This window comes from Chlamydotis macqueenii, chromosome 6 (genome assembly GCF_036417535.1).
Source record: "Chlamydotis macqueenii isolate bChlMac1 chromosome 6, bChlMac1.mat, whole genome shotgun sequence".
Lineage (NCBI taxonomy): Eukaryota > Metazoa > Chordata > Aves > Otidiformes > Otididae > Chlamydotis > Chlamydotis macqueenii.
In genome coordinates this window covers 25500822-25525944 of record NC_141561.1, presented here as the reverse complement: position 1 = coordinate 25525944, position 25123 = coordinate 25500822, and the positions used below count along the sequence as shown (strand labels likewise).

Below are 25123 nucleotides of genomic sequence, written 5' to 3'. Positions count from 1 at the left end.
GTTTCTTCATAATTCACCTTTTTATTTTGAACTCCAGAACATACATACTTTCCTCCAACTACTTAAGATGCCTCTTATGTGCCATTGCAAAATTAAAAATAATTTGAGATATTATAGATAGTAACTAGCTTTAAAGTGAACATACAGGAGGGACTTAGAGGTAGAGTATTCTCAGTGTGGAGCTGTGGGGACTGGAATACAGACCTCTGCATGATCCAGTGAAACTTATTTTGATTAACCTTCTGGATTCTGTTTTTCCTTGTTAATGGATTTTTCAGGTTTGTATATGTCATTAGTCAATGATGTTGTGATTATAACATTCAGTATTGGTAAAAACAAATACATAAATAGAGGTCCATATTGCTGAGTAGAAGTCTTGCTGAAAAATCCATTACTTTATTTTGATCTTGGAAATTCACAAAGCATATGGAACTACAGAAAAACTATTGAACAGGCACAGGACTTTGAAAGCAAGACAACTATATGGAGCCGGGTGACAGCAGTGAAGCAGAGGAAGTACAGAGGGATTATATCATTCTAACACTTGCTGCTTACCTAGTTAAACATGATAATCAGCAAGACTTATAATAAGTCTGAGTGGTTAACTCCTTCTGATATGCTTACAAATCCATAATAATTTTTGAACACTTTATAACTTTTCTATGACTCTTCAATGTTCCTAAGTATGGTCCTGAAGATGGGAACTCATTATCCAGAACCTATTACACAAAATAAATAAACTTCTCTAAGTTCATGTGAATGGCTTCTATTCACAGAAAAAAAAAAATATTTGAGATTTGCGTAGGTCTATGAATCTGAGTTGCCAAAGATAATTATAGTTCCTGTCTTGATCTGAAGTTTATTGCCTTTTTTATACTTACTGATAACTAAAAGGATTTCATGTTTTTGGAAAAGGCCTGCCTGGTTACCTTCAATTACACTCCTTTGATGGAGGTTTTCTTGTTCTTAGAAAATGTTAATCCTTATTCCTTTATTCTACAAGGAAAAACAACCTGATGGAGATGAAAAAATGTCCAATTTTAATCTATTGTGTATAGAAGTTGAATTACTTTTGCTCATCCTCCTTTCTTTATTTTCCTTCATTTCTTTTGAATAAATTTCAGCTGTATGAGAGTGTTCAAGCATCTCTCCTCAGTGTTTTGAGTCAGCACTCTGGTTCATTCTAAGCTGCTGAGTTCTTAGTTCATATATAACATGCAGTAGCAAGCTGGATCATATCGTCACCTGGGAATCTCAGTGAAAATAACATTTTATGAATGTAAAACTTTGCAAAAGTCTTTAAAGTCAAATTTAGTCTGGCTCAAAATTTTGTTCTTCTGATGTAGTAATTTTAAAGTTGTCATAATTAAGGACAGTATTTTAACATGTATATAGTTTTGTTGTCTCTCAGAATTCTTCTCGGTGAACTGATGCTTCGAGAGTAATGTATTTTCAGACTGCAAGTCTACAAAATTATTTACTGAACTAAAGCTTAGAGTATAAAGATTTGCAAAGTCAGAACACAAGTTTGGTGTTGTACAAACTTGAATTCCTTTTAAAAATATATATACAGAGTGGTCCGTGTTATAGTCATATTTTTAATTTGTTACATAAATGTATATGAGAAATGAATGTTATTGACATTGTCTATTGCTTTGCTTTATCTAAATGTCACATTTTTCTGGTTTTTAAAGCAACCAAAAAAAATCTGTGTAAGAATATGGTGCTACTGCTATGGCTCTAATTACACATAGTAGGTTTGGACACGTTTCAATTTTACTAATATTAGTATTAATTAACTTTAGCAATGGAGTAATGCAATACCGTCCTTAAGCTGTCTAAAAAGACAGCAGTCTTTAGAGTACTTATGTCACTTTCTTCTGGTATTTGAATGAGAAACTTCTGCTTGCACTAAAGGAAAACAAGAAATAGGTGTAACAAAACCAAAGCGGCATATGTGCAAATTCAAAGCCTACCTTTTTAATAAAAATATACTTAATTATAATTTTGGATATACATTTGATATATTTAAAACACTGAAAAAAAAGAATAATTTTGGTAAAACTCTGAGTGCACTTCAATAAAAGTTTGAATGCTAATGTGCTGAATTACTTTCATTATTTCAGTCGTCCTTTAGTATGTCAAATTGACCTGACTGTTGCTAGAAAGATGGAATAGTTTTAAATTCAGAGAGTAATCATTCTTTTGCATGCCCATAGTTATGTTAACTTTTATTGAATTATACCTGTTTTCTTCTGGGACCTGCAAAGTCAGTATCAGACCCTAAATTAAAATATTGCTTTTCATTTCTGAAGAACTGTCAAATATTAAATTCCTATTGATCATTTATTAATGTAAAATAATATACATGCATATTTAAAATAGAAATATTGACAATATATGGTTTTGTTTTGTTTTTTTTTTTGCAGGTACTTGATGGTCTTGAAGGTATTGAGAATTACCTTAAAATCTTTAATTCAGAAGACTTACATTTGCCTATCTTGACAATGAAATATGAGGAATTACAGGAAGCCATTAAAGGTTACACAGCAAGTACCTTAAAAAAGGGACAAACTTTAGTTAATAAAGCAGATTCTCACAGGTATTCCCTCCATATCTGGTGCATTTCTCTGTATCTACCTGTTGTTTTATAACTCAAATAGTTAGAATCAGACTACATTTAGAGCCAGTGTAGTCAAATAAGTAGGTGTGCATTTAAATGACCTGAAACTCAGTTTCTGTCATTCTTATCTGTATTGGTATTAATACGAACCTATCACTTTAACAAAAGTCTTTAGGAGTACTACATATGCTTCTTGTAAGAGTGGTGTCAAACAGTAGAATTGGTATGGCAGGGCAGTGTTCAGAAACAATGACTTGGTTAACATTTTGGAAAAGTAAATGTATGCAAAGGAAAATTAAAATATCAATGGCTATGAACGCTCCCTGCTGCCCAGTGTAATCCTTTTAGGTCTTTTTGAAAGTCATCATTATAACAATTACAATGTGACTTCATGCAAGACAAAACTACAGGTTTTAAGCCAAGAGCAGAAAATATGGACATTTCTACACTTCTTAGTAGTTTTAATTAATGATTGAAATGACTTCTTTTTCTTTTTCTTTTTTTTTTTTCTTCCAAAGCTTTGATTAATTACAGTATACTCCACAGATATGATTTTTTAAACTGACATAAAGCATGACTTAGTTTAGAATCAGTCCTGGTGGCTTAATATGTCCTACTTTTCAGGTCTTAGTAGGAGGCTGGTGCAATAAGAATGAAGACAGTTTATACTAAGGAGTATTCAAAGACAGAGCAGATATTCATGGCTGATAGTTGGCTAGTGGTCAGCTTAGCTCTGCATTCCCATTACATGCTTATTTGTTCTTAGTTATTCATGAACTTTGGATAGTTTTATTTTAACACAGCAACTGAAAGTCTAGATAAGATTTTTCATTTAATGTTATGACCTTGTAGAAATCTTATCTAAAGTGCCTTAACCTATCACCCCAGATATAATTGACTTGAACATAGCAAAGGCACGAAATAGAAAATTCAAATATAAAGTTGTTTTGGGAATACATGCAGCTGACTTTACAGCTATTGTTACTGCTTCAACATCTCCTGATAATTAAATGCAAAGGAATGGGATTTTCTGCAATGAAACTTTGACTCGATTCCTAAACAAGCTGTAATTCCAGAACACGTGCTGGTGTTCTCTAGGATTTGATGTTTTGCTAGGCATTGCCTCAAAAGAAGCAGATGTCATGTTTCAAAGCATGTCTGCACAGCATTGATTAGGAACGCTAAAAATCTTGATAGAATTAATCCTTAAATTAACAAGTCATTAATTTTTTTTCTTCTTTCTTTATTAAGAGTTTTTTAAAAGTGTTTAAACAGTCCAAATCAGCAGTGGGATAGAAAGATATCAACAATACACATCAGGAAGAATGGAATGAATTTGTAAAAATAATTGTATCAGTCATTTATGGTAAAATTGAATATAAACAGGTAATGCCCCAGGCAGGTCTCCTGTGTGCCAAAGCACTGCTCAAGATAATCTATAAATAAATAAAGAAGGTAAGATATCTAGTAGACATCATAATTTTTAAAAGGGCAAAGCATTACAGCTGAAGCAGCAGTGAGTTAGAGAAGGAAGGGGAAACTTAATATAAGTAGGCAATCTCACTAGAAATGTGTTTTGTTGTTTCTAAAGAACAGTGAAAAATCCTAGGCTTTCAATTATTTTAAATATCTGCTTGCATCATAAAAATAAATCTGTCCTTTTCTAAGAAAACAGATGCAGAACACTATGGCTTTCCAGTTTTTCCCTGCTGCCTTCAGGCCTCATTGCCCAAATGTAATGTATTTGCCATATATTTATGAGTAGTGCTAGTACTTTTGTGCAGGTGGAACACTTTGTATTCCTAGACATGGGTCTGAGGGTAACAATCATGGAATAATTTAAACTGGCAAGGAAATCTGGAGGTCATTTGGCACAATCCCCTGCTCAAAACCTATCAGTTACATTAGGTTGCCAGGGCATAGATTTTTAATATCTCCAAGGACGGAGATTCCCTAGCTTCTCTGGGCAACCCGTTCCAGTGCTTAAGCACTGTCTTTGTGAAATGTGTTTTTCTTAGATTTCTGTTGCTGCAACTTGTGAGCATTGTCTTTTGCCCTTATGCTGTACATCTCTGATAAGACTCTGTTCCTGTCTTTTCTATAATCCCACTTCCTCATAGATAATGAGAGACAGCTATCAGATCAGCTCCTCACCTCTTCTCTACTTTGAACAGAGTTTTATCAGCATCCCCTTGTCCATCATGTGCTCCAGCCTCCAGTCATCTTGGTGGCCTCTGTTCAATTCACTTTACTCTGTCCTGTACTGTGGGGACCCAAACTGGATAAACTGGCCTCCAGATGCAGTTTCACAAGCCCTTAAACAGAGCAGGGGTAATCTGCTGGCTAGTCTCTTCAGGATGCAACTCAGCACAGGGCTAGCCTTCAGTGCCACAAGGATGATCTTGACTCACATTCACCTTTTTATACACTGTCTAGTTTTTTTCTGCCTAACCCATGGCTTTAGGAGATACTCAGAATGCTCCCAGCCAGCTCATAAGCCTAGTAATGGTGACACAGTAGAGTTCTGTCAGCAAATGTGGTAAGGTGTTATATTCCATAATATTAATTTCCCCCAGAAACGTTCATGTTTTGAAAGAGTAAAGAGAGAGGCCATTTTTGCCATGTATAAGCCACTGTGCTGTCCTCAAATGCTGACCAGTATCTAGCCCAGTGATTAACCCACATGGGACAAAAAATTTTGTATGAACAGTTAAGGGTCAAAGGAGAAAGATTTGGACAGAAAATAGAACTATCAAGACTAAATCCTCTTCTTGCACAATTCATTTGTAGTCTTAACTGCCCTCACAGACTTCCTATTTCCTTTACCTATCAGGACTGGAAAACCTGAGGGATGTGGGTGGTCACTATTTGAAGGCAGTGAAGCGTGTGGATCTGAATAAGTTTAAGTATCTTTTCAAAAAGCTGCTTTGCTATAAGACAGACAAGAAAGTATAATCTGACAGCGAGATACATACCTGTTAAGTGTTTGCAATCTGGTAGGATTCTTGAACTAGCTGACAGCAAGTAGAAATTTGTGTGGAATTTGAAAATAGCTGTCAGCTCTCTGAAGGAGTAGTTGGCACACAGTGATTTTAGAATTCCTTCATCGTTTGTGATAGAGAAGGCCTTGTACGCTCTGCTACTTGCATGACTTTGCTACTTGCAAAACTTTTCTGTTTTAAAACAGAAGCCAGATTCTCCAGTTTTTCAGACAATATGTTTTTTTAATAAAGACATGGAATCATCTAATCCTGCTCAGACTGGATGACACTGTCAATTTTGATGAGATGATGCTCTGAATTGCATTGGATCTTCTGAATGAGGATACTGGAAAAAATATTTTGAATACAATATTGAAGTGGCTACCATGTGTAGCGCTGGTTTAAATGCACTGAGATAAGATAGAGTACTTGAACATGAAGAGAATTAAAATGTAAATGAATTTCTGTATCCACATTGTTTTATTATTTTAATTAATTAATGTACCTCAAAAAAAGCCAGGCAGTTTGTATGTATGTGATAAAAGAGCTCCAGTAGTTTGATTTAAAAAATCTAATACTGATGCATTCACATTGAGGGAGGACTATATTTAAGGCCAGTGACACTGGCTTTAGTGCATAATTGGAAATACAACTCACAGTAAACATGGAGAAATATGATATTAATTCTATCCTACTTCCAAATCTTCTTGAGGCATGTTGCAGCCTTATATTAAAAGATAGTAAAAATAAATGAAAATGTTTAAAATCTTCATATTGGAAGATGAATAAATTATAGAAAAGTGTCAGAAGGGTTGTTCTTTCTTGTAGTCCTGGAGTGTTTAAAAATGAAAATATTGGTCAGTCTGATGTTTGAGCTCTCATATCTTTAAAATAATCCAGCTAAAAAACCAGGAGGAGCAAAAATTTATATATATGTATTCTAAAATAATTACACAATCAGTAAGTTTTGTCCATTAAGAGAACTTTTGTTACTTTGCCAGCCCATTAGCTTACCTGTAAGACCTGTCTTTATTTTACTGATATTATAATATTTATTGTGTTAACTCATAACCAACTAATGATACTTTCGAAGATTTTATTGAGATCTAAATTATAATTTTCAAAAACTATAAATCTTGTTCTCTTATTGCTTTTTTAAAGGAATGATAGTAGTAGGAGTTTTTAAACATACCTCTTTTTAAGGAGTACTGAAATAGAGGAGTGACTTCTTAGAATTTAAGGATAAAGCACAAACTAACAGGCTACTGATTTTTGAAAGAGTAATTTACGAAATTTGAAACCACCTACTCCCTAAAATAGACTTAAAATTTTGTTTCTCTTTGTGACAAATTCTTGGTTCAGATACAAACAGCATGGTCTGTTAATATCGTAATTCATGCTAGTAGTGTAGAATAAGGTTTTTCGTTGAGATTGCAGAATTTAACTCTCCGAGCCTGATCTGAAGTGAGGAGAAAATTTATTTTCATTTTAGAGGTCAAAGGAGGAAACCTTGAAAATAAGTCTCTGATTAAACTGAAATAATGGAAAACTTATTCTGGATGTGTTTATCTTACAAAAATTCTTCCAATGAATAGATTTCAGTAGTAAATCAATTGATATGTGGGTTTCTTTTTAATGTAAAAACTTCAGATCTTAATTGTATGTGGTAACTACTTTACAATTTGAAGAGGACTGCCTCAAGTATTCAGATTGTGAATTGATTTCTTGATATTAAATATTTTAAGTTATAAGACAGGCCATTGTTTTGTAAATTGATGTTATCTTTTCTGTTATTAAAAAAGCATCTTTAAAGAGATGTTGACTTAGAATGTATATGCAATTCTTTTTTCTGCTACCGTAAAAACACCAAAATATTTGGAAGTCCAAAGAAAACATTATGTAAAGGTAGAAGTGTTATGCCATATGTTTTCACTCTTTTTAGGATGTTCCATTTGTGATTCTAGTCTTTAGACAATATAACTAAAGTCAGTATTATTTGTGAAATTAGGTATTTCTCAGTGAATCAGGCAATCTGGCACATGAATTTAACTTATGCATTGATGATGAATTATTTGTTTGGAAATATTATTCCTGTGTTCTCATTATCAATGTTGCTTGGATTAAGTTTAATATTTCTTTTGGTTATTTTTCTTTTAGGGGTCACAGTTTAAAATTCATAATTTACTTGTCATACAAATCAACAGAAAAGGTGTTGATTTTTTTCCAGTTGTTACCATCCTGATTGTTGAGCAAAAATGAGAAATAATAACGGTTCTGCTTTTCCATTGTAGCTCTTGGGTGACAGGAATTCAGAAAATGATGGAATATGTTACAAAAAAAGTAGATAAATTGATCAGTCAGTGTCCAGATTATAAAGAACTTACTTTGAAGAAACAACGATGGACTGCCTCACTTGAAGGTCATCTAAATAAGGTACATCATAAAACATCTAAATGCATTTATGAACAGTGCATTGCATTTCCATAATTTAGTTATGTGAATATTAATGTTGACTCAAATAATTACAAATAACATACTGGTTTGTTAGAGAGCACACAGTTATAGTTAAAATGCTGAATGCTGTTATCAGCACAAGTGAACCTAAAGCTGTTCTGGAAAATGCAAACATTTCCATGAGAGCATTTTATTGGTGTACTTCAATAAAGTGTGGATTTACTTATATATTCAGCTATTATAATTTGATTTTTTTAGAGAAGTGAGCAATCAGGACTGTGACCTACATACAGCTTTTCTATACTATTTCTATGTCTTTTATTTCATTTGGCTGAAGATAAAAATATAAGTGTGGCAAAATTGAGGGTTAATAAGTATGGTGACTGTGTGAACCACAGCAAATTTTCAGTAAGGCTGAAGGACAGCAGATTCGGTTCACTATAAAAGTTTCCTTTATTCATTTAAGATACTGATGCATCAAGGACATCACAGCCTCCTTTAAGCTGTTGAATGTTCTGTAGCACTGCAGACCTTTTTAATGACTTGTCAGTGACAGAATACACACATGGCTCCTAAATAAGATTCTATGTGTAAATTAAAATTTAAAGATATAATCTTTTAACAAGGTTCCTACGAAGGAAATCCCAGAGGGTAGGCCAAAAAAGTAAACCAAATGTAATGACTGAAGAATTAAGTCTGCAATCTGATATTTTATAATATTTGCATGATGTTTATAGTGTGCTATTCAGAATCAAGAGGGAAGTCAATATGCCATAAATTGGTCCCTTTGCATACAATTTGTGTAGAAGAGGCCTCATGATATTAGAAAACAGTGAAAATATTGTTGAGTTTAGCTGAAAATGAAAGATTTGCTGATAGCTGCTGTTGGTATGTAGAAATTGTCACCAGCATATTGTGACTCAAGCTAAAACTTAAATTATGATCTTAATTTTTACTCAAAATATAGACCTCACTTTTGACATACAATTTCATTCTGCAGTTTGTTCTAATCATTTTGTTCCTAGTAATGCATTAGAGAACATTTTTAAGATTTGAGTTATAATACATGATCTTCCATTACAGTGAACAGTGCTTATTGTTATTTTCCCACCGAGCAAAACACTTTTCATTCCAACCTTCTGCTAATGCAAACTATTCCAAAGAATCTCATGCTAGATTTAGCTGCCCCTGCGCTTCATTTAATAAGGTTTGAACCTCAATCAGCAGCCACTTCCTAACATATATGGTGCATGTGAATTTACACATCTAATAAGAACTGTAGAGACTATTTTTGGTATCCTCTACCTCTGCTTCTCATAATCTGGGTTTTTTTTATCATAATGCATATATAGCATCTTACAGTAACAATGAAATGGAGTGGTGCACTGCACAAAAATAGATCCCTTGGCTTGGTAGAGGAGCTTTAAATGTACTTTCTGAAAAAAAAACCCAGAGCATAATAAAAGTATTTCTGCCCAAGTTATAATATCTATATTATATTACAGTTGCATCTTATTGAAATAACAGGCCTGGATACTTATGATAGAGGAAAGCACTATAAAAAAAAATGAGAGCAAGCAGGAGGGTTGTTTTTTTTCTCAAGTTCTGACCATACCTGTTAGAATTTTCTTAGGAGAAAAAGTAGAATTTTCTTTCTTTATATTTTCATTCCTGAATTTCTTTGATTATACTAAGTGCGCAATCTAAACACCAGCATACAAGTATTATTTAACTTTTTTTTCCTATACAAATAAATGTTTTATACTGTCTACTTGTATAAATTAACTAAATAAATAATACTTTCAAATAAAGGTATCGCAGTCGATTAAAAGAATCACCTCGATGCTTGCAGTTGGTATAGAGATTGGTTCGTCTTTGTCTGAGTCAGAAGGAGTTTTGAACAAACACCTTGAGCTGGCTAAAGAAACAAAGGTAAAAAAAGATTTAATAATGTTAAGTACTTTTAGAAACAAATGCATGCTGTATGTAATTCTAAATAAGGTGAGAGACTGAGAGTTTATTATGTATTCTTAGAAAGAAAACAGGCCTATAGTTTAGTTTAAAAATGTATTTAATAAACAAAACCACAGATAACATTACAAGTCAGTTGTTCTTATATCATTGGTTATCCCCATTGTCTCTCAAAAAATCAGTGTTATTTGTTACTACCTCAAGATTGCAGTGTCAACCCTTGTTAGGAAGTCTCTTCAAATGTGTATTGCTACTTCTACCTGGGGCATCCAGTTTAAAAGTTGTCTAGACAGTCAGAGGCACAGGAAACTCTTCTTGTGATTGATTATGCCAAATAAAAGGGACAAATCACCAAAAAAGAAACAAATAGTTCCTAGGTGGAAAAACTTTGAAGTGGACTGTAAAGTTACCATCAGATGTCTATTGGTCATGTTGGGAATGCAGCTGTGGTATGAAAGCACTGCAGCACTCAGCTCTGTAACACTGCTGAGGCTATTTTTAAGTTACATTCCAGCTCCCGTAGCGGTACCGCAGTGTCTGAAAGTGGCTTAAAACCAGTTGAATCCCTCCCATGGTCTTGACACAGGTACATATTTCATGGCTAAGCTGAACAACATGGCAGTATATATTTTAGGAATATCCTATGTTTTAGGAGTTCTTAAAAGTCCATTACTCCTGTGGAGCTCTTTTTTTTTTTTTTTTTTTGTTTCAGGCAACAGTTGATGGAACCCAGGAGCTGGATCTATGCAGTGTCTGTGGAAATAAAATAAACTTTAAAAAAATTCTGGGGAACACATAGCAAGAAGATAAAAATTTCAGCAGATGAGCAAGAGCCCCCCCCCCCTTTTTTTTTTTTCTCCCCCTCCACAAGACTGTATAATAGTTTTTAGTGTCATTTCTGCCAAATTTTTCCATGCCAGGATGTTGCCTTTGTTGCAGTGTACAATCTGCCCCGACAATAGTAACCTTTCCTGCCTGTTCTTTCTATGGACAGTGATATGCTAGAGTTTGTGCTCTTGGGTGAATGCCAGAGGGAGATATGCGAAGTGGTATTGAGTTAAATATATAAAAGTAGATTAGCACATAGACATAGGGATATGAAGCTATGAGTTAAGATGGTGAATCTGAAAACTGGAATCCCATCTGACTCATGGAGCTCTTGCTCAGCATACTGTGACTTCCTTCTGGGTCTGAGCAGTTGATGCAGTGACAGATACAATCCACTATTTGATCTCCATCTGATTTCTGCAGATTTGTTGCAAAAACATTTGCAGCAGATTTGCATGCAAGAACATTGGTCTGTGTTGGAATGCAGGGCAGTCTAGCTTCATGGGTAGAGACTAGTCTGGAGCTAGGAAACTATTCTTTATTTAAGAATGAAGGGATGAGGGGATCTAAGATTCATAAGGCAAAGTGCTACCAAGGCCAGGCCTTAAAACAATTACAGCAGTAGCCTTGTAAGGACTCAGTGCTTCTGGTGTCTCACTCTGGACTGGACACTGAGTTCTATGAGAATATTAGTATCAGACAAGCAGCTAAGAGGGATTGGACTCAAGCGAATCAGTTCAGAAAATTGGACTATACAGTTTATTAAAGGAATTGTATCAGTTCTGGCTATCGATGTTCCCATATAGAATGCTTCTGTTGTCTTCATTCTTACAATATGAAGTGGTTTAGTTAATCTGAGTACTGAGATTAATTTTTTTTTTTTTCCATTTGAAATAGCTATTTTAATGACTATATCCATAGTTTTTAGTGTAAAAATATTACAGGAAAGAAATGGTTATTTTCAGCATATAGTGTCCATTATGAGCTCTCCTTCAGCTAAGTAATTGAATTATACATAAGAAGGCAATACTAGTGAAAACTAACAATGTGATATCAATATTCAGAACTCCTATTCAGTCATTATACATATTGTTCTATGCTTGTGCCCTCACAGGAAACTTCACATGAACTGAAAGCAGCTGAGAGAATCATCAAAGATATAGAAGAGTTTGAACCTGAGCAGGTGGCAGCTTTTTCTAGCAGAACAGACTTTCTGAATGAAGAACTGAAAAAAAATGAAAAGAATATTAGTTCAAAACTAGAAATTCTAGAGACTTATGTCGCCTTTTTAAAGTCAGCGATGGAGGTACAGATTACTTACTTATTCTCTGGCTAGACTGAAAAATCTTACAAGTGAAAAATGTGTTTTTAGCTAGCTAAGACAAATCCTGTAGATGCTGTGCCATGGAAGTGTTGTAAGCCTTTCTAAGCTCCTTTCTACTTTAAAGGAGATCTGACAAGCAGCCCTGATAGTTGAACTTCCATCAGGATAATGACTAGTCTGTGTATAGATTTTTTTTTTTTTTACTGATTTAAATCATCGTTGTCAGAAGTATTATAATTGAATTTTTACTTTTTCTCCTGAGCACATGTTCTCTCAATGTATACATAATAAAAATGCTTATGTGTATGCACACAAGTATGCAACTCAGCAAGTTCGCCAACAACACCAAGTTGTGTGGTGCCGTCGACATGCTGGAAGGGAGGGATGCCATCCAGAGAGACCTTGACAGGCTGGAGAGGTGGGCCCGTGCCAACCTCATGAAGTTCAACCAGGTCAAGTGCAAGGTCCTGCACCTGGGTCATGGCAATCCCAGGCACAAATACAGGCTGGGCGGGGAATGGATTGAGAGCAGCCCTGAGGAGAAGGACTTGGGAGTGCTGGTGGATGAGAAGCTCAACATGACCAGGCAATGCACCCTTGGGGCCCAGAAGGCCAACCGCATCCTGGGCTGCATCAAGAGGAGCGTGATTCTCCCCCTCTACTCTGCCCTGGTGAGACCCCACCTGGAGTACTGTGTCCAGTTCTGGAGCCCCCAACACAAGAAGGACATGGACCAGTTGGAGAAGGTCCAGAGGAGGGCCACGAAGATGATAAAAGGGCTGGAGCACCTCTCTTATGAGGACAGGCTGAGAGAGTTGGGGCTGTTCAGCCTGGAGAAGAGGAGGCTCCGGGGAGACCTGATAGCGGTCTTCCAGTACCTCAAGGGGGCCTACAAGAAAGATGGGGATAGGCTCTTTAGTAGGGCCTGTTGCAATAGGACAAGGAGTAATGGTTTTAAAATAGAGGGGGGTAGATTTAGATTAGAAATTAGGAAAAAATTTTTTACGATGCGAGTTATAGAACACTGGAACAGGTTGCCCAGAAAGGTGGTGGAGGCCCCATCCCTGGAAACGTTCAAGGCCAGGCTGGATGAGGCTCTGAGCAACCTGACCTAGTCAGGGATGTCCCTGCTCCTTGCAGGGGGGTTGGACTAGATGACCTTTGAAGGTCCCTTCCAACCCTAACCATTCTATGATTCTAAGTGTACTAATTTTGCTTCATATAATTCCAGAAATATTTCACATAATATGTTGATATAGTGTCCTGGTTTCAGCAAGGATGGAGTTAATTTTCCTCTAAGTAGCTGGTGTGCTTTGGTTTTTTTGGATGTGAAGAATGTTGACAAACACCCTGATGTTATGAGTAGTTGCTAATGAGACCAAGGACACTGTCCTGCTTTCCAGGTCTCGCTAATGTGCAGGTGCAGGAAGCTGGGAGGGATACAGCCAGAATAATTGACCCAAACTGGCCAAAGAGAGTATTCTGTGTCATAAACGTCATGCTCAGTATATAAGTGGAACTTGTCCAGGGGGGGAGCATCTCACTCTTCCTTTCTCTCTCCCTCTCACTCCCTTGCTTGCTGCTTGGTTTCGTTTCTGTGGTCGCTGCTTGGGACGGGCTGTATCGGTCATTGGGATATCAGGTGGTGAGAAATTGTGCATTGTTCATTTTGTATATTTTTAGTATCCTTATATCCTGTTGTTATTGTAATTTTGCTTTGCTATTCTATTAAACTGTCTTCATCTTAACCCACGAGTTATCCTTTCTTCCCAATTCTCTTCCCCATCCCATTGGGCAGGGGGAGGGTGAGCAACAAACTGAGCAGTGACTAGGGCTAAACCACAGTGCATAGATATTGATCATGTTATAATAAGTTGATATAGATATTTGTTGCTATCTTGCACTACTTTCACTGAAGTGTGAATTCATCTGAAAGAGTTTAAAAATTAAATATAAGCAGTGTCTAGCTGAAATCATAATCAATTCAATACCAGCTAATTTTGGTAGCTGAGCTAAGGATCCCCAGGGCAGTTAATTTTCATTTTGATATAATGCTTCTAAGAGTCTATAACACTGTTGTTCTTTTATATTTAGAAATAAATTGACGACAGAATGTAACCTATCAGATAAAATTGCCCATAGGATTTATTTATGTGAAGATAAACTGCCAAAAAATGGATTGCATCTACTTCTGATTATTGCTAACTTCTGTTAGTTCATATTAAACAGATCTGTGAAAATCATTGCATTGATACACTGATATATAATGTCCATGTAATGATATGTGATATAAATTGAACAAATTGCTGCCACCTGTTTGCTCGCCATGTACTGGTTTACAGGTTATTTTTTTTTATTATTTAGTATTTGTATAGATTTTAGGGAGGATGATAGATCTTAAAACTTGGAAAAGATTCAGAGGCTGCTATTCAATTTCATCGTGTCTATATACCTTCTGGTTATAGCAGCTCAATTTTTTTTATTTGTTTTCTGATGCTTGTTTTGTGTCTTTCTGTAGGTGAATGATGATATTCAAAATCTGAAGGAAGTCTATAAGTCAGAACCACTACAAACAAATAAGGAGACTGAAAATAAAATTGCAAGGGAGTCAGCTAATACTCAGTGGAAAAAGGCTATAAAGAAGATTTTTTCCACCCAGAATATGGGTTGCAATTTTCTTAATTTAGTAAATATGGTGAGTATAATCTCATAAACTATATTGAATATTTGATGATTGCCTGTGATGATGTCTAATCCTACTTCTGTGACTGATGGATAGTGATTTCTTCAGTACCTAGTTTTTAAAAGACTAATGTTACTACATACTTTTAAAGTATGAAAATATTATTATATTATTATTTGAGTGCTACTGGTGTTATAAGTAATATAAAAAGTTTTGTGGTTAACAGTGACAGTGCCCTAATAAATTATGCAGTACATGCATACAAATATAATACATGCACATATCTGTTTTGTTCATGTTGGAAAGCATGTGTGCAAGTATTAAGTTTGTTTTACTTCCACTAAGAGGCAGTCTTTACTAATGGAGTATATGGAGTTCTTCTAAAGAATGGGTACTAGGGCTACCTCCTTACAGATAATCTTTCCTGGTGTCTTTACGTTCTGTCTTGGGTTCAGCTGCACTGCCTAAGCATCCCTACCTAGTTTTCCAGCACCTCTTCATGAGATGATCATTTGAGATGTGCAATCATTCCCTAAGCCAATCCTCCTAATTGGTCACAGTTAATGTAGTCAGCCTGGATACCCAGCTGTTCTTTCTGTTTTTATAGGACAGACAAGCAATTTCGCTAGGGTGAGAAGAGGGAGTTGGTGTTGATAACGTACAGCAGCATGCAAGACGAGCTGGAAAAACCTACTTAAGGAGGGGAGGTGCTCAGGCAGTTAGTGTGGGCTAAAGTGGTGCTGTCACAGCTGGATGCAGCCAGGCACAGATAAGATAGGGTAGAGGCAAACTGAATGTGTGTGGATACGAAGTTGCACTGCAGTCACTGAAAGTCTGAACATATCTTCAGATATTATCTCTCTAAATTCCTGAAAGTATGTTGCCACCATGTTTTCTGCTACTCTGGTCCCATGATATTCTTAGGTTGTAGCTTTTAAGTATCCAGAAGATATGGATCATACAAGTAATTTATGAACGTGACTTTTATTAAAATAAAAATTCTGAAGTGGGAAAAGCAGAAACAGCATTACGTACTTTTCTGGTGTTTCTGATACGGACTCTGTTAAAAAGACAAAAAAACACCAGATGTTCAAATGCTAAACACTTTATCCCTCCCATGCTTCAGTGCTGGTTTGGTTATCAGCACAAAGGAGTGGTAGTTTCTTCATCCACTTCATTTTCCAGTTGCTATTCTCCAAAAGGCCGTTTTGGGTAGTTCTGTCTATTCAGAAATTGCTTTATTTTGTATGAGTGTTAAACAGCCATCAGGTGGCATTAATTCAGTCGCTACTGACCTGCTCTAGGTTTTAAACTTTAACATTAGCTATGTCCTCAGTATACAAATTCTGTTGATCTATGCCTATTTCTAAGAGAACAGAGTATTTAAAGACACCTAAAGTACTAGAGGTTTTCAAAGAAGTTACACTAGAATAGTTGGGTTTTTATTAACCTTTGTTGAGACTTTAATATTATGCTTTTTAAATTGTATTTTATAAAAACATATATGGAAGAAAAGTGTCTGTTTATTTTCCAGGTAAATAAGACTTTCATATTAAAAGTAGAAAACTCTGTACGAGTAACAGAAGATATAATTGTTAATCTGAGTAAAGAAAAGGAAGAGCTGACCGATCTTTGGGCAACATGGAATTTTAAAATTACCAAAGTAAAAGCCGTAAAGCAACAGTGGCAGATATTTAAAGAAAAACTGAAAATTGTAAGTAAAATAGCTAGGAAGAAAGCAATTGTGAGAAACATTTCTAGATTGTTTTTAGTTTGTCTGTGACTCTCTCATCAGCTATTATAGGTATCATTTAAGAAAGAGAGATGAAAGTAAGATACTTCTCCATAGTCTATTCTGCCATTCAGACAGTTATCAAAAAACATGACATTTTTTAATCTTTTTTCCCTTATTCAAACACACGCAAATCCAAGCTTCCACTTCAAACTTTAAGTTTTAATCAAGTCCATATATGATACCAGCAGTGCTTTAGTTTTTTGTGTTTGTTTTTTAAAAAAGCACCCTTTTGTTGTGACTTAATAGTTACTTAACCTAAACTGTGTCCTAATAGTTCCCAAACTCAAGTCCAACCGTGTTCATAAGGAAAGAGGATTGTAACTTCCTTGGCACAGGGACAATGTGCACTGTTTCTGAAAAGCAACACTAGCTAGGTTAGTAGCAGAACCAAAGGTTTGTAGCTGCTGTTTGTCTAGTGCAACTTATCACTAAACCACGACATCGGTTATCACAGAAAATACACTGTGTGTACGGGTCCTCTGGTCTCAGTGTCTGAATTGTTTTTACATGCTGTCTTATAGATTTCCTATCACCCTTGTCAGTCAGAGGGTTTGAGGCAGAGAGATTGATAGTTTTAAAAAAATTAAAGTAGTCATCTTAATTTCAGAATTTTTTTTTTTTTTTTTTAAAAAAAAGAAAAAAACGAGTAATCTCTTAATGAAATTAACTGACAACCTTTGGGTGTCTGGTATGGGGAAGGTTCTTATGATAGATTTAGATTTGAGTTTAAATATATGTATTATGTATATATATAATTTTATTTGCTACAGAAAAAAAACCACTGAACTCTTTGATTATCTTTTAGACTACCAATGGATTAGAGATTCTTCAAGAGGAGCTCCAGCTTGCAGCAACGGTCGACCTTGGAAGTGACCTTTTTACTGTTTTGGAACTACAAAAAAAGCTTAACCAAATGAAACCCCAGTATCAGGTGAGAAACTAAGCTAGTGAAGTGCACAGTGGATCAAAAACTCCTTTTAGTACAGTAAAGATTCATGTTCACATTGACCCCAGACACTGTGTCTGGGGTCATAGTGTTTTATGTTTTACATTACTTTTCCAGAAGGAAGGGTTTATGTGTGGTTATAAGGTAAGGGAGAAGACATTTTCCCTTCAGTGTCTGGAGAATGTCTCGCGTGGTGTTAGCTGTGTATTAAAGTGACATACAAGCATTGGGGTGGTGGAAGTACAAGGAGAGTACCAGTTTCATGCTTTTGAGTTAGAGCTGGTCAGAGGCTGAGGTATGTCTATGACATACTGAGCTTCCTACCTCCTCTGAATACTGTCTATGAGTTTTAGCAATCCTGTCTGCCATCCCTCAAGTCAGTTTGGCTTGTTGTGATCCAAGACTGTTTCTGGGCGATAGCTAAGATTTATGCCTAGCAAAAAGTGACGTACGCGGAGAGCATTTTAAAAAGCATATCATTCTGTTGTTTGTTTTTTTTTTTTCCCTGAGGCAATTTACCATTGTCTTGTTGTTATTTCATCAAATGTAAGGGAGAACTTGCAAATATATTTGTGTAATTTGAGTAACTTCTGCTTTTTTTTTGCTAGCAACTGAATGCTGAGCTTGAGTACCTGAAAAAATTGTTAGCATTACCAAGCCAGAAAGGATTTGTTGTGAAAGAGAATTCTGAGAGAATAAGTGAGCTTATTCATCTCCATCAAACAGTAATGGACACAATGACAGAATATGATGAGATTTTCAACAAGACAGTCAAATTCCACCAGATTAAAAAAGAAGTGAGTATAATCTTTTAAAATATACCTTCTTCCCAATGCTTTTATGCTCTTTTTTTTTGTTTGTTTGGTTTTTTTTTTTTTGTTTTGGTGCCTGTCAATTTTCTTTCTACACCCCTCCCCCCTCCAGCCAAACAAACAGCATTAACTCACCTGGCTATCAGGATTAAAATATTGGATCTAAAACTGCGTGACATTTAGAGAATTTTAAATTCAGATCTGACCCAAACTTAATTATTTAAACCCACAACAACACAGTATAAAGTAACACATTATGAGTAAGGAAGGAATTGTAAGCTACTTTCACATTATTTTAAATGCACACTGATTTTTGTTTCACTGTATTCCAGCTGGAATGTCTGTCAAAATCAGGAGAACTGGATATTCCTGAAATATGTGAGGACCCTGAAAATGTGCACCGCGCTAAAGCCTACCTTGTGAATGCTCAGGAGAAACATGCACATATCAGACAGCTGTATAATCTGCTTATTACCCAGGGAGTGGATATCTTGTCTACAATGCAGAAACCTGTGAGTAGAATTAGAATGATTTGTGAAATCAAGGATAAATATGAAAGAAGATAATTGGAGCTATCTGACTGGCTTTTTAGATGTACAAAAATATATTAATACTCTGAGAAAAAGAAATAGAGTTTTAAGGTACTTTAAAAGAATGCAAGACAGTAAAAACTGTAAAACAGTTCATCGCTTCTAGATTTCTACTTTTAGTATTTGCAGATATACAGCCATTCAATTAAATGAAATATCCATGAATTATGAAACTTATTTTTCAGTAGTTACAAATTGTTTTTGCTGAGAGGAAAGAAAATTTATTTTTGTTTTAGTTTTTTAATGATCTGTGAACAGCTCTTACTTTGGAAAACATTGAAATAGATTTGAAATAGGGAGCAAATATCAGTGCTTGGGGGAAAAAAAAAGGATGACTTTATGTTCTCTAGTATTCTTTGTGCAGTTCAAGACCATGTTGGTGATTTCCTGAATGCCACATTTATCTGTTATATTTCTGCTACTTTTTAAAAATGACTTTGCATATTTATTCCCCTATAAAGAAGGGATAACAGAACAAAAAGGAAATATAACAGTGTTACCTTATTAGTGGATTCTGGACAAATTTGCATGGGAGAATGGATATCATTTTAGAAAGGAGCTATTTATTCAGGGCAGGATTGTCACAGCCCTGTATTCATTTTCTAGGGGAAAGCAAGACATTTGCTTATGATGCACCTAGATTATCCACATTGCTAGTCTGCTCTTCAGACTTCATAAATTCATTGACAGCAGAAAAGAGCTAATCTTGAGGTGGTAAAGGACCAGAGTAGGCCAATTCCTCTTTTCTCAAATAAGACACCATATCCAAGTTGTGACTTTGACCCAGAACTACTCCTCAGACTACTAGTGATTGAAATTGTTATGTACTTGCTTTTATTACAGTGGAGATTTAATTGTTTACTGTAGCCCATTGTGACTGACATGTGTGTTCTACCTCAAAATGATTTTCAGTTTATATTGGTGAAATTAATACATTTCCTGAGTTCTGTATGTTTGTCTATTCCCTGTTTAGAATTGCTTGAATGTTTCTGTAAAGAATCTGAAGCAAGAACTTGCTAGATTTGAGTGTGATAGCATTAACTGGATCTCCAAAGCTGATAAATATGAGGAAGAACTCTCACAGTATTTCCAACATTGCACCACTCAAGAGGAGATAAATGAGGTAAATGAGATAAATCTCAACAGATTAAATGACTGTTAAAAAGTCTGCTGTGCTCTGTAATATACGTTGTTTACCATTCCCCTAGATGCTTCATATGCATACAGAAAAGCTGATTTTCATCTCATTAGCAACCTTTGATCCATGCAGCAGCAATAACAATCTATGGTCCATACCTCTGCAGTTCAGGATTGTAGCAAGTTGTTTGGCTGTCAATAAAGTGCTTTTACTGTACCAAGAGAACTGGAAATAGAGCAGCTATATTTTCTTTGGCTTTCAGCTCTGTCAGCTTCATCTGAAATACATGAATCTTCATGTTCTTTCTTATGTTTCAAACAAAAGTAGAATTTGGAGGAGGAACGCTCTGGCAGAGGGAACCATGCTGTAGAAGAGAATGAAGGCATGAGGTACCTAAACAAGAAGCCCCATTATGCTTTGCAGTGGCATGGCTGAATCAGAATACTTGAGATTTGAACTAAAGTATTCTAGGTTTTCACTGAAAACCTTGAAATTTGCTGAAGAAAAGGAAATGTTCACTGAGCAACCTGTATGTAAGGCTGGCCGTATTCAAAGATGCACTGTTATATTAAATGAGTCTTTTCTTTCTGTCCTTTTGATTCTGAGATTATATAACGAGGGCAGAAGAATGTGACTTCTCTCCAAGAAGAATGGATTTTTTTTTTTTTTATTTTTAATACTTGTTAGCCTTCCAGTGAGAGTGGGAAGTAGAGGAAAAAAGCAATATTCTGTCTCAAATTTAAATTATAGGTGTGTCAGTGACACGTTACTTACCACGTGCCCAGTGTTGCTAAATGTAATGTTTCAGCTTCTCATAGTTAATGGACACCCTCTGCAAAATAATTGCACAGCAGATTTTCAATTACAGTGTTAACTAGTGGGTGGTTTTTTTTTTTTTTTTTTGTTTTTTTTTTCCTTCAAGTTGGGAAAGCCACATTGGCTGGTTAAGTTAAAATCTGTCATCCCCAGACCTAATTGAATCTTGAATGTAAACTAATTGAAATACACTAATTTGGTGTGTGGATACCTTTTTCTTTAGATTCTTTTTCTATTAGAGGTTAGCATAGAAGATATTTCCTAAATAAATGCATGAATCCATTAATCCATTTTTTTCATTAAGTATTTATAACTGTTCAGGGATCAAGCAATGAAACACTGAACTACTTCAAGAATGTTAGTTTTAAGTATTCACTTCGGTATTTTAAATTCTGTTACTTTTAACATCAGAAATTAGTCTTAGTATTGCTAGTATCTAGCAGACCTGTCTGAAGTAACAATTTCTTTACTATCTGTTATGTCTAAGCAAATAAATATTTCATGTGCCAGCAGCAAGTGGCAGCTGCTCATAGCTGTCACAGAGTGAACAGCCAACCAGATAATTTAGTTATTTACCAGTATGTAGAGCAAACTTTAAAGTTGATTGAAAATATTTAGAATTCTACTGTAAATACTTAATTTATGCTTAATATGTTGAATTTAAGTGTGCAAATAAAGCATGTGAGCAAGGGCTTTGGTGATTAGGACTCACTGGTGTTTGAAAATATCATACTTGGAGGACTTGGCTAGCTCCTTGTGTTTGTAACATATTAGTGTTTCTATAAGAAGCAATGAAACAAATACTTATGCTATGTTTGCTTGGTTATAAATATGAGTTTTGAAATAGTTATGGAGGGCAGAAGAGTAAAATGCATGCCTTTTGTGTGCCTTTTCTAATTCAAAGAGAATTTGCAAAGGCCAAAAAAAGGGATTTAAGTCCTCTACATCTTTGAAAAGTATAAGGAAAGCAGATGATATGACCTTTGAGATCTGTATCTGCCAGTCAGGGCTTCTTGCTTCACTAATCAGTTTAGGTAGCATCCTCTGAAGAGCTGCAACTCCACTGCATTGCACTACAATCGTTTGTGATAGAGCTGAGTCAAGCCTCAAGTAACTGTAGTTTCATATCACACTGAATCTGTTCATGGGATTATAAGATATTATTTACATAAAAGAACTTCTGCAATGAAAAAGCCTTTTCTTTAGGTGATCACTTCAAAAATTACATTTATGGATGTCTTGCACCAGAAGAGTAACATCCTGAAGTAGGTTCTCAGCTCTCCCCAGTCATCTCACTTCTTTCTTCTTCATCATGTGATTGTTTATATACTGATGGAAAGGTATGACTGAAAATGTGGATTTTAACCAGAGAGGGTAATGAGCTGTCTCTGTTCACAAGTCAGTAAGAACTGGTACTTCTGATCACATTTCTCACCTTGTAATTTATTTTGATTATGGTCCCAGAATTAAAGTAGTCATTAATGACTTGAACAGTACCTTTTCATTCTTCCCACTTTCTGACTGGCTTTGCTTCTGTCTTTTTTTTAATCTTTGCCACTTTGAAAATCTATTTTCAGCAACCTGCTTTCATGGGCTATTTTGATTATTAGTGCTACTAAATTTTTTATGTATGAATAAAACCAGAAGGTTAAGTGGCTAACAGCACTGAAGTACCTTCTAGACAGGAATCAAAGTATTTTACTGGAACTGTACTGTTAACAAAAACATGTTCTTAAAGCAGCTTTATAACTTGCTTTTTCAATTTATTTTGTAGTTATGTGATAAATTGGAGCAATTGGCACCTAAACCCCTCTCCTCCACTATCATTCTCCACCCATGACAGGCCAACTAAAGATAGGAACAGCTGTCTGATTAATGACTATGACACAATGGACAAGTTACAAACTTCCATTAAACTTGTGGACTGAAGTTACTGGAGCATATTAGGGTGTATAGTTCCTTTAATATTTCTGATTTTATTTTGCAGAAAATAGTGGAAGACTGATACATGTTTAGATTTCTAAAAACTGGCAGCCATTTATCATCCTTGGTACAACTGCTTATGATAAGAGGAGTTGTGTACTACGTGCATTCTGAGGGGTTGATGTACAAGTCTGAGCTGAATCTGGTTTTTCCACTGAGGCTAAAAGAGAAGAGTGACAGCAGCTGCAGACCTCTGACACATGAGCCATCATATCTGAAACAAGGCGATCTAATTTCACATACTGCTATGAGAAGAGCCTCTGGCCTTATAAATGATCACTGGCCTATGTAAGTGTATAAGCCAGTGAAATAAACTAAAATAAACTCTTGCTCATCTCTCCTCAAAATTAAACCAGCAAATAAGACTCTTGTGTTCTGAATATGAAATATTCTTCTGCAGAAGTGGTTTTATTACCAGAAGGCTTATAGGTAGTTTTTATTGTTCTGTGTAGAGCTTAAACTAATTGGAGATCACAGCGCTGGTGATAGAATTCCCTTCCTTTCCATTACACTGACTGAACACCATCTGTCTGTTCACTGCTGAAATAATGTGGCAAAGTCCCACTAGATGAAATGAAAATGAAAAATATATCCCGTGATGGATTAACATTAGTATGTAATAATAATTATTATGATTGATTGCTAGCTGTTCCAATAATAGTAGCTGCAAAATGAGCATTCATGACTCCCTGGATTCTTTGGTGGGGAGGGGGTTTGGGGTAAGTCTGTAAGACTTTTTTAATATTAAAAAAGCTGCAAATATGTTAACTAAATATCAAATTGTGAATGTGACCTGAACTTGTTAACACTAATGAAGTTAGTTATGTTCTTTTCATTTGTGTGTCTGGAGGAACAGACCCTAAAGCATTAGAACTGTTACATTTCTTTTATACCAGTACTTTAGGTAAATACCATTTTAAATGATTTATTCTGTGTTCTCCTAAAAGCAAAAGATTGTCAACCCAAAGGATGTGAAATTCTCAAAAATATTTGGCCATTTTTGTAGTCTTCTATTTCAGATTTTATTAATTACTTATAAATAATTCAAAAATGTGGTCACGGAATTGCAGTGTAATTAAAATAGTGTCTTTTATTAAGGTAACAGCAGCATATACTAAGCAGGTTTTTTTACTTATCTCATTCTTATATATGTTGCTTAAAGGCATTCAAAAGTAATTTAAGATCTAAAAGGACTTTGCAGTTGTAAATAAAATGGAAAATTATATAGCTTTCAGAGAAAAAAATTGAAAAAGTAAAATTTTATAATTAAAAAATTGATGGTTATTTAGAGATACTTTAGCTGATTATGTTTTATATACTTAGTTATATAACATTGCTAATTCAAGGAATGACATGTGGTAAGAGGACATTAAAGCAAATAGTTAATTGGCATTGGGAAAAAAGATAAAGAGTATAACAATCTTGTATTATAACTAGTTCCTGTGGTAAATAAACAATGTTTTAAAAGTTATATTGATCATACATAACTCTTCTTTCTGATGTATATTAAACTCATTCCGGTAAATTGGCAATGCATCTGATCCATATGTGTGTAAACGAAAGTGTAGCTTCCCAGAGCTTCATCAGTGTCATTTCTATCATTCTGGATTTTTAAATTATTTCATAGATTAAAGAAAACGTAGGTACGTTCCATCTAAGTAACAAAAGAGTTTTACAGCAAATTTAATATACCTGCATTTAATAGTAGTTATCTCAGCTGATATAAGTCCATCTGACAAGTCTTGAAAGGCACGGATACTTCACAATTCAGAGCTACTAGTTCATCTTAATTTATATTGCTATAAGAATAATTTTCCCTAATGTTGAGCTTGCTGCACCAAGTCAGTGCTGGTAATAATACTCTCTCATGGGACCAAATCTATCTAGCTATAGTTAGGTGAGGCTTTCTTTGGGTGTCTATTAGGCAGAATCTCTTTGCTAACATGCTCATAAAATAATTTAAAAGATGGGTGCTCATATAGTCTACATCTTGATCATGCAAAAAGCTGGATTCATCTTTGGATGCTGTGAATAATTGTACTAAGATATTTGGACTAGAACAGTGCATAAAATTCAGCTCCTGTGTATCTTCCTTTCAGAAACCGGGCAGAAAAAGTGTGGGTGGGGGAGGAACCCAACAAAAAAAAACCAAGCTGACATAAACTAAATGTTGTATTGC

General features: G+C 35.1%; 1 protein-coding gene across 1 annotated transcript in view; it reads left to right on the top strand.

Moving 5' to 3' along the window:
* The window catches only part of CCDC141 (coiled-coil domain containing 141), an 88600-nt gene that overhangs the window by 36798 nt on the left and 26679 nt on the right, over positions 1–25123 (top strand). The window contains exons 8-17 of the mRNA XM_086750861.1: positions 2430–2602; positions 7896–8037; positions 9871–9990; positions 11972–12163; positions 14700–14876; positions 16399–16578; positions 17465–17590; positions 18214–18402; positions 18750–18929; positions 19981–20130. Of these exons, the coding sequence (XP_086606987.1) occupies positions 2430–2602; positions 7896–8037; positions 9871–9990; positions 11972–12163; positions 14700–14876; positions 16399–16578; positions 17465–17590; positions 18214–18402; positions 18750–18929; positions 19981–20130 (1629 nt within the window). The remainder of the gene's footprint in view (positions 1–2429; positions 2603–7895; positions 8038–9870; positions 9991–11971; positions 12164–14699; positions 14877–16398; positions 16579–17464; positions 17591–18213; positions 18403–18749; positions 18930–19980; positions 20131–25123) is intronic.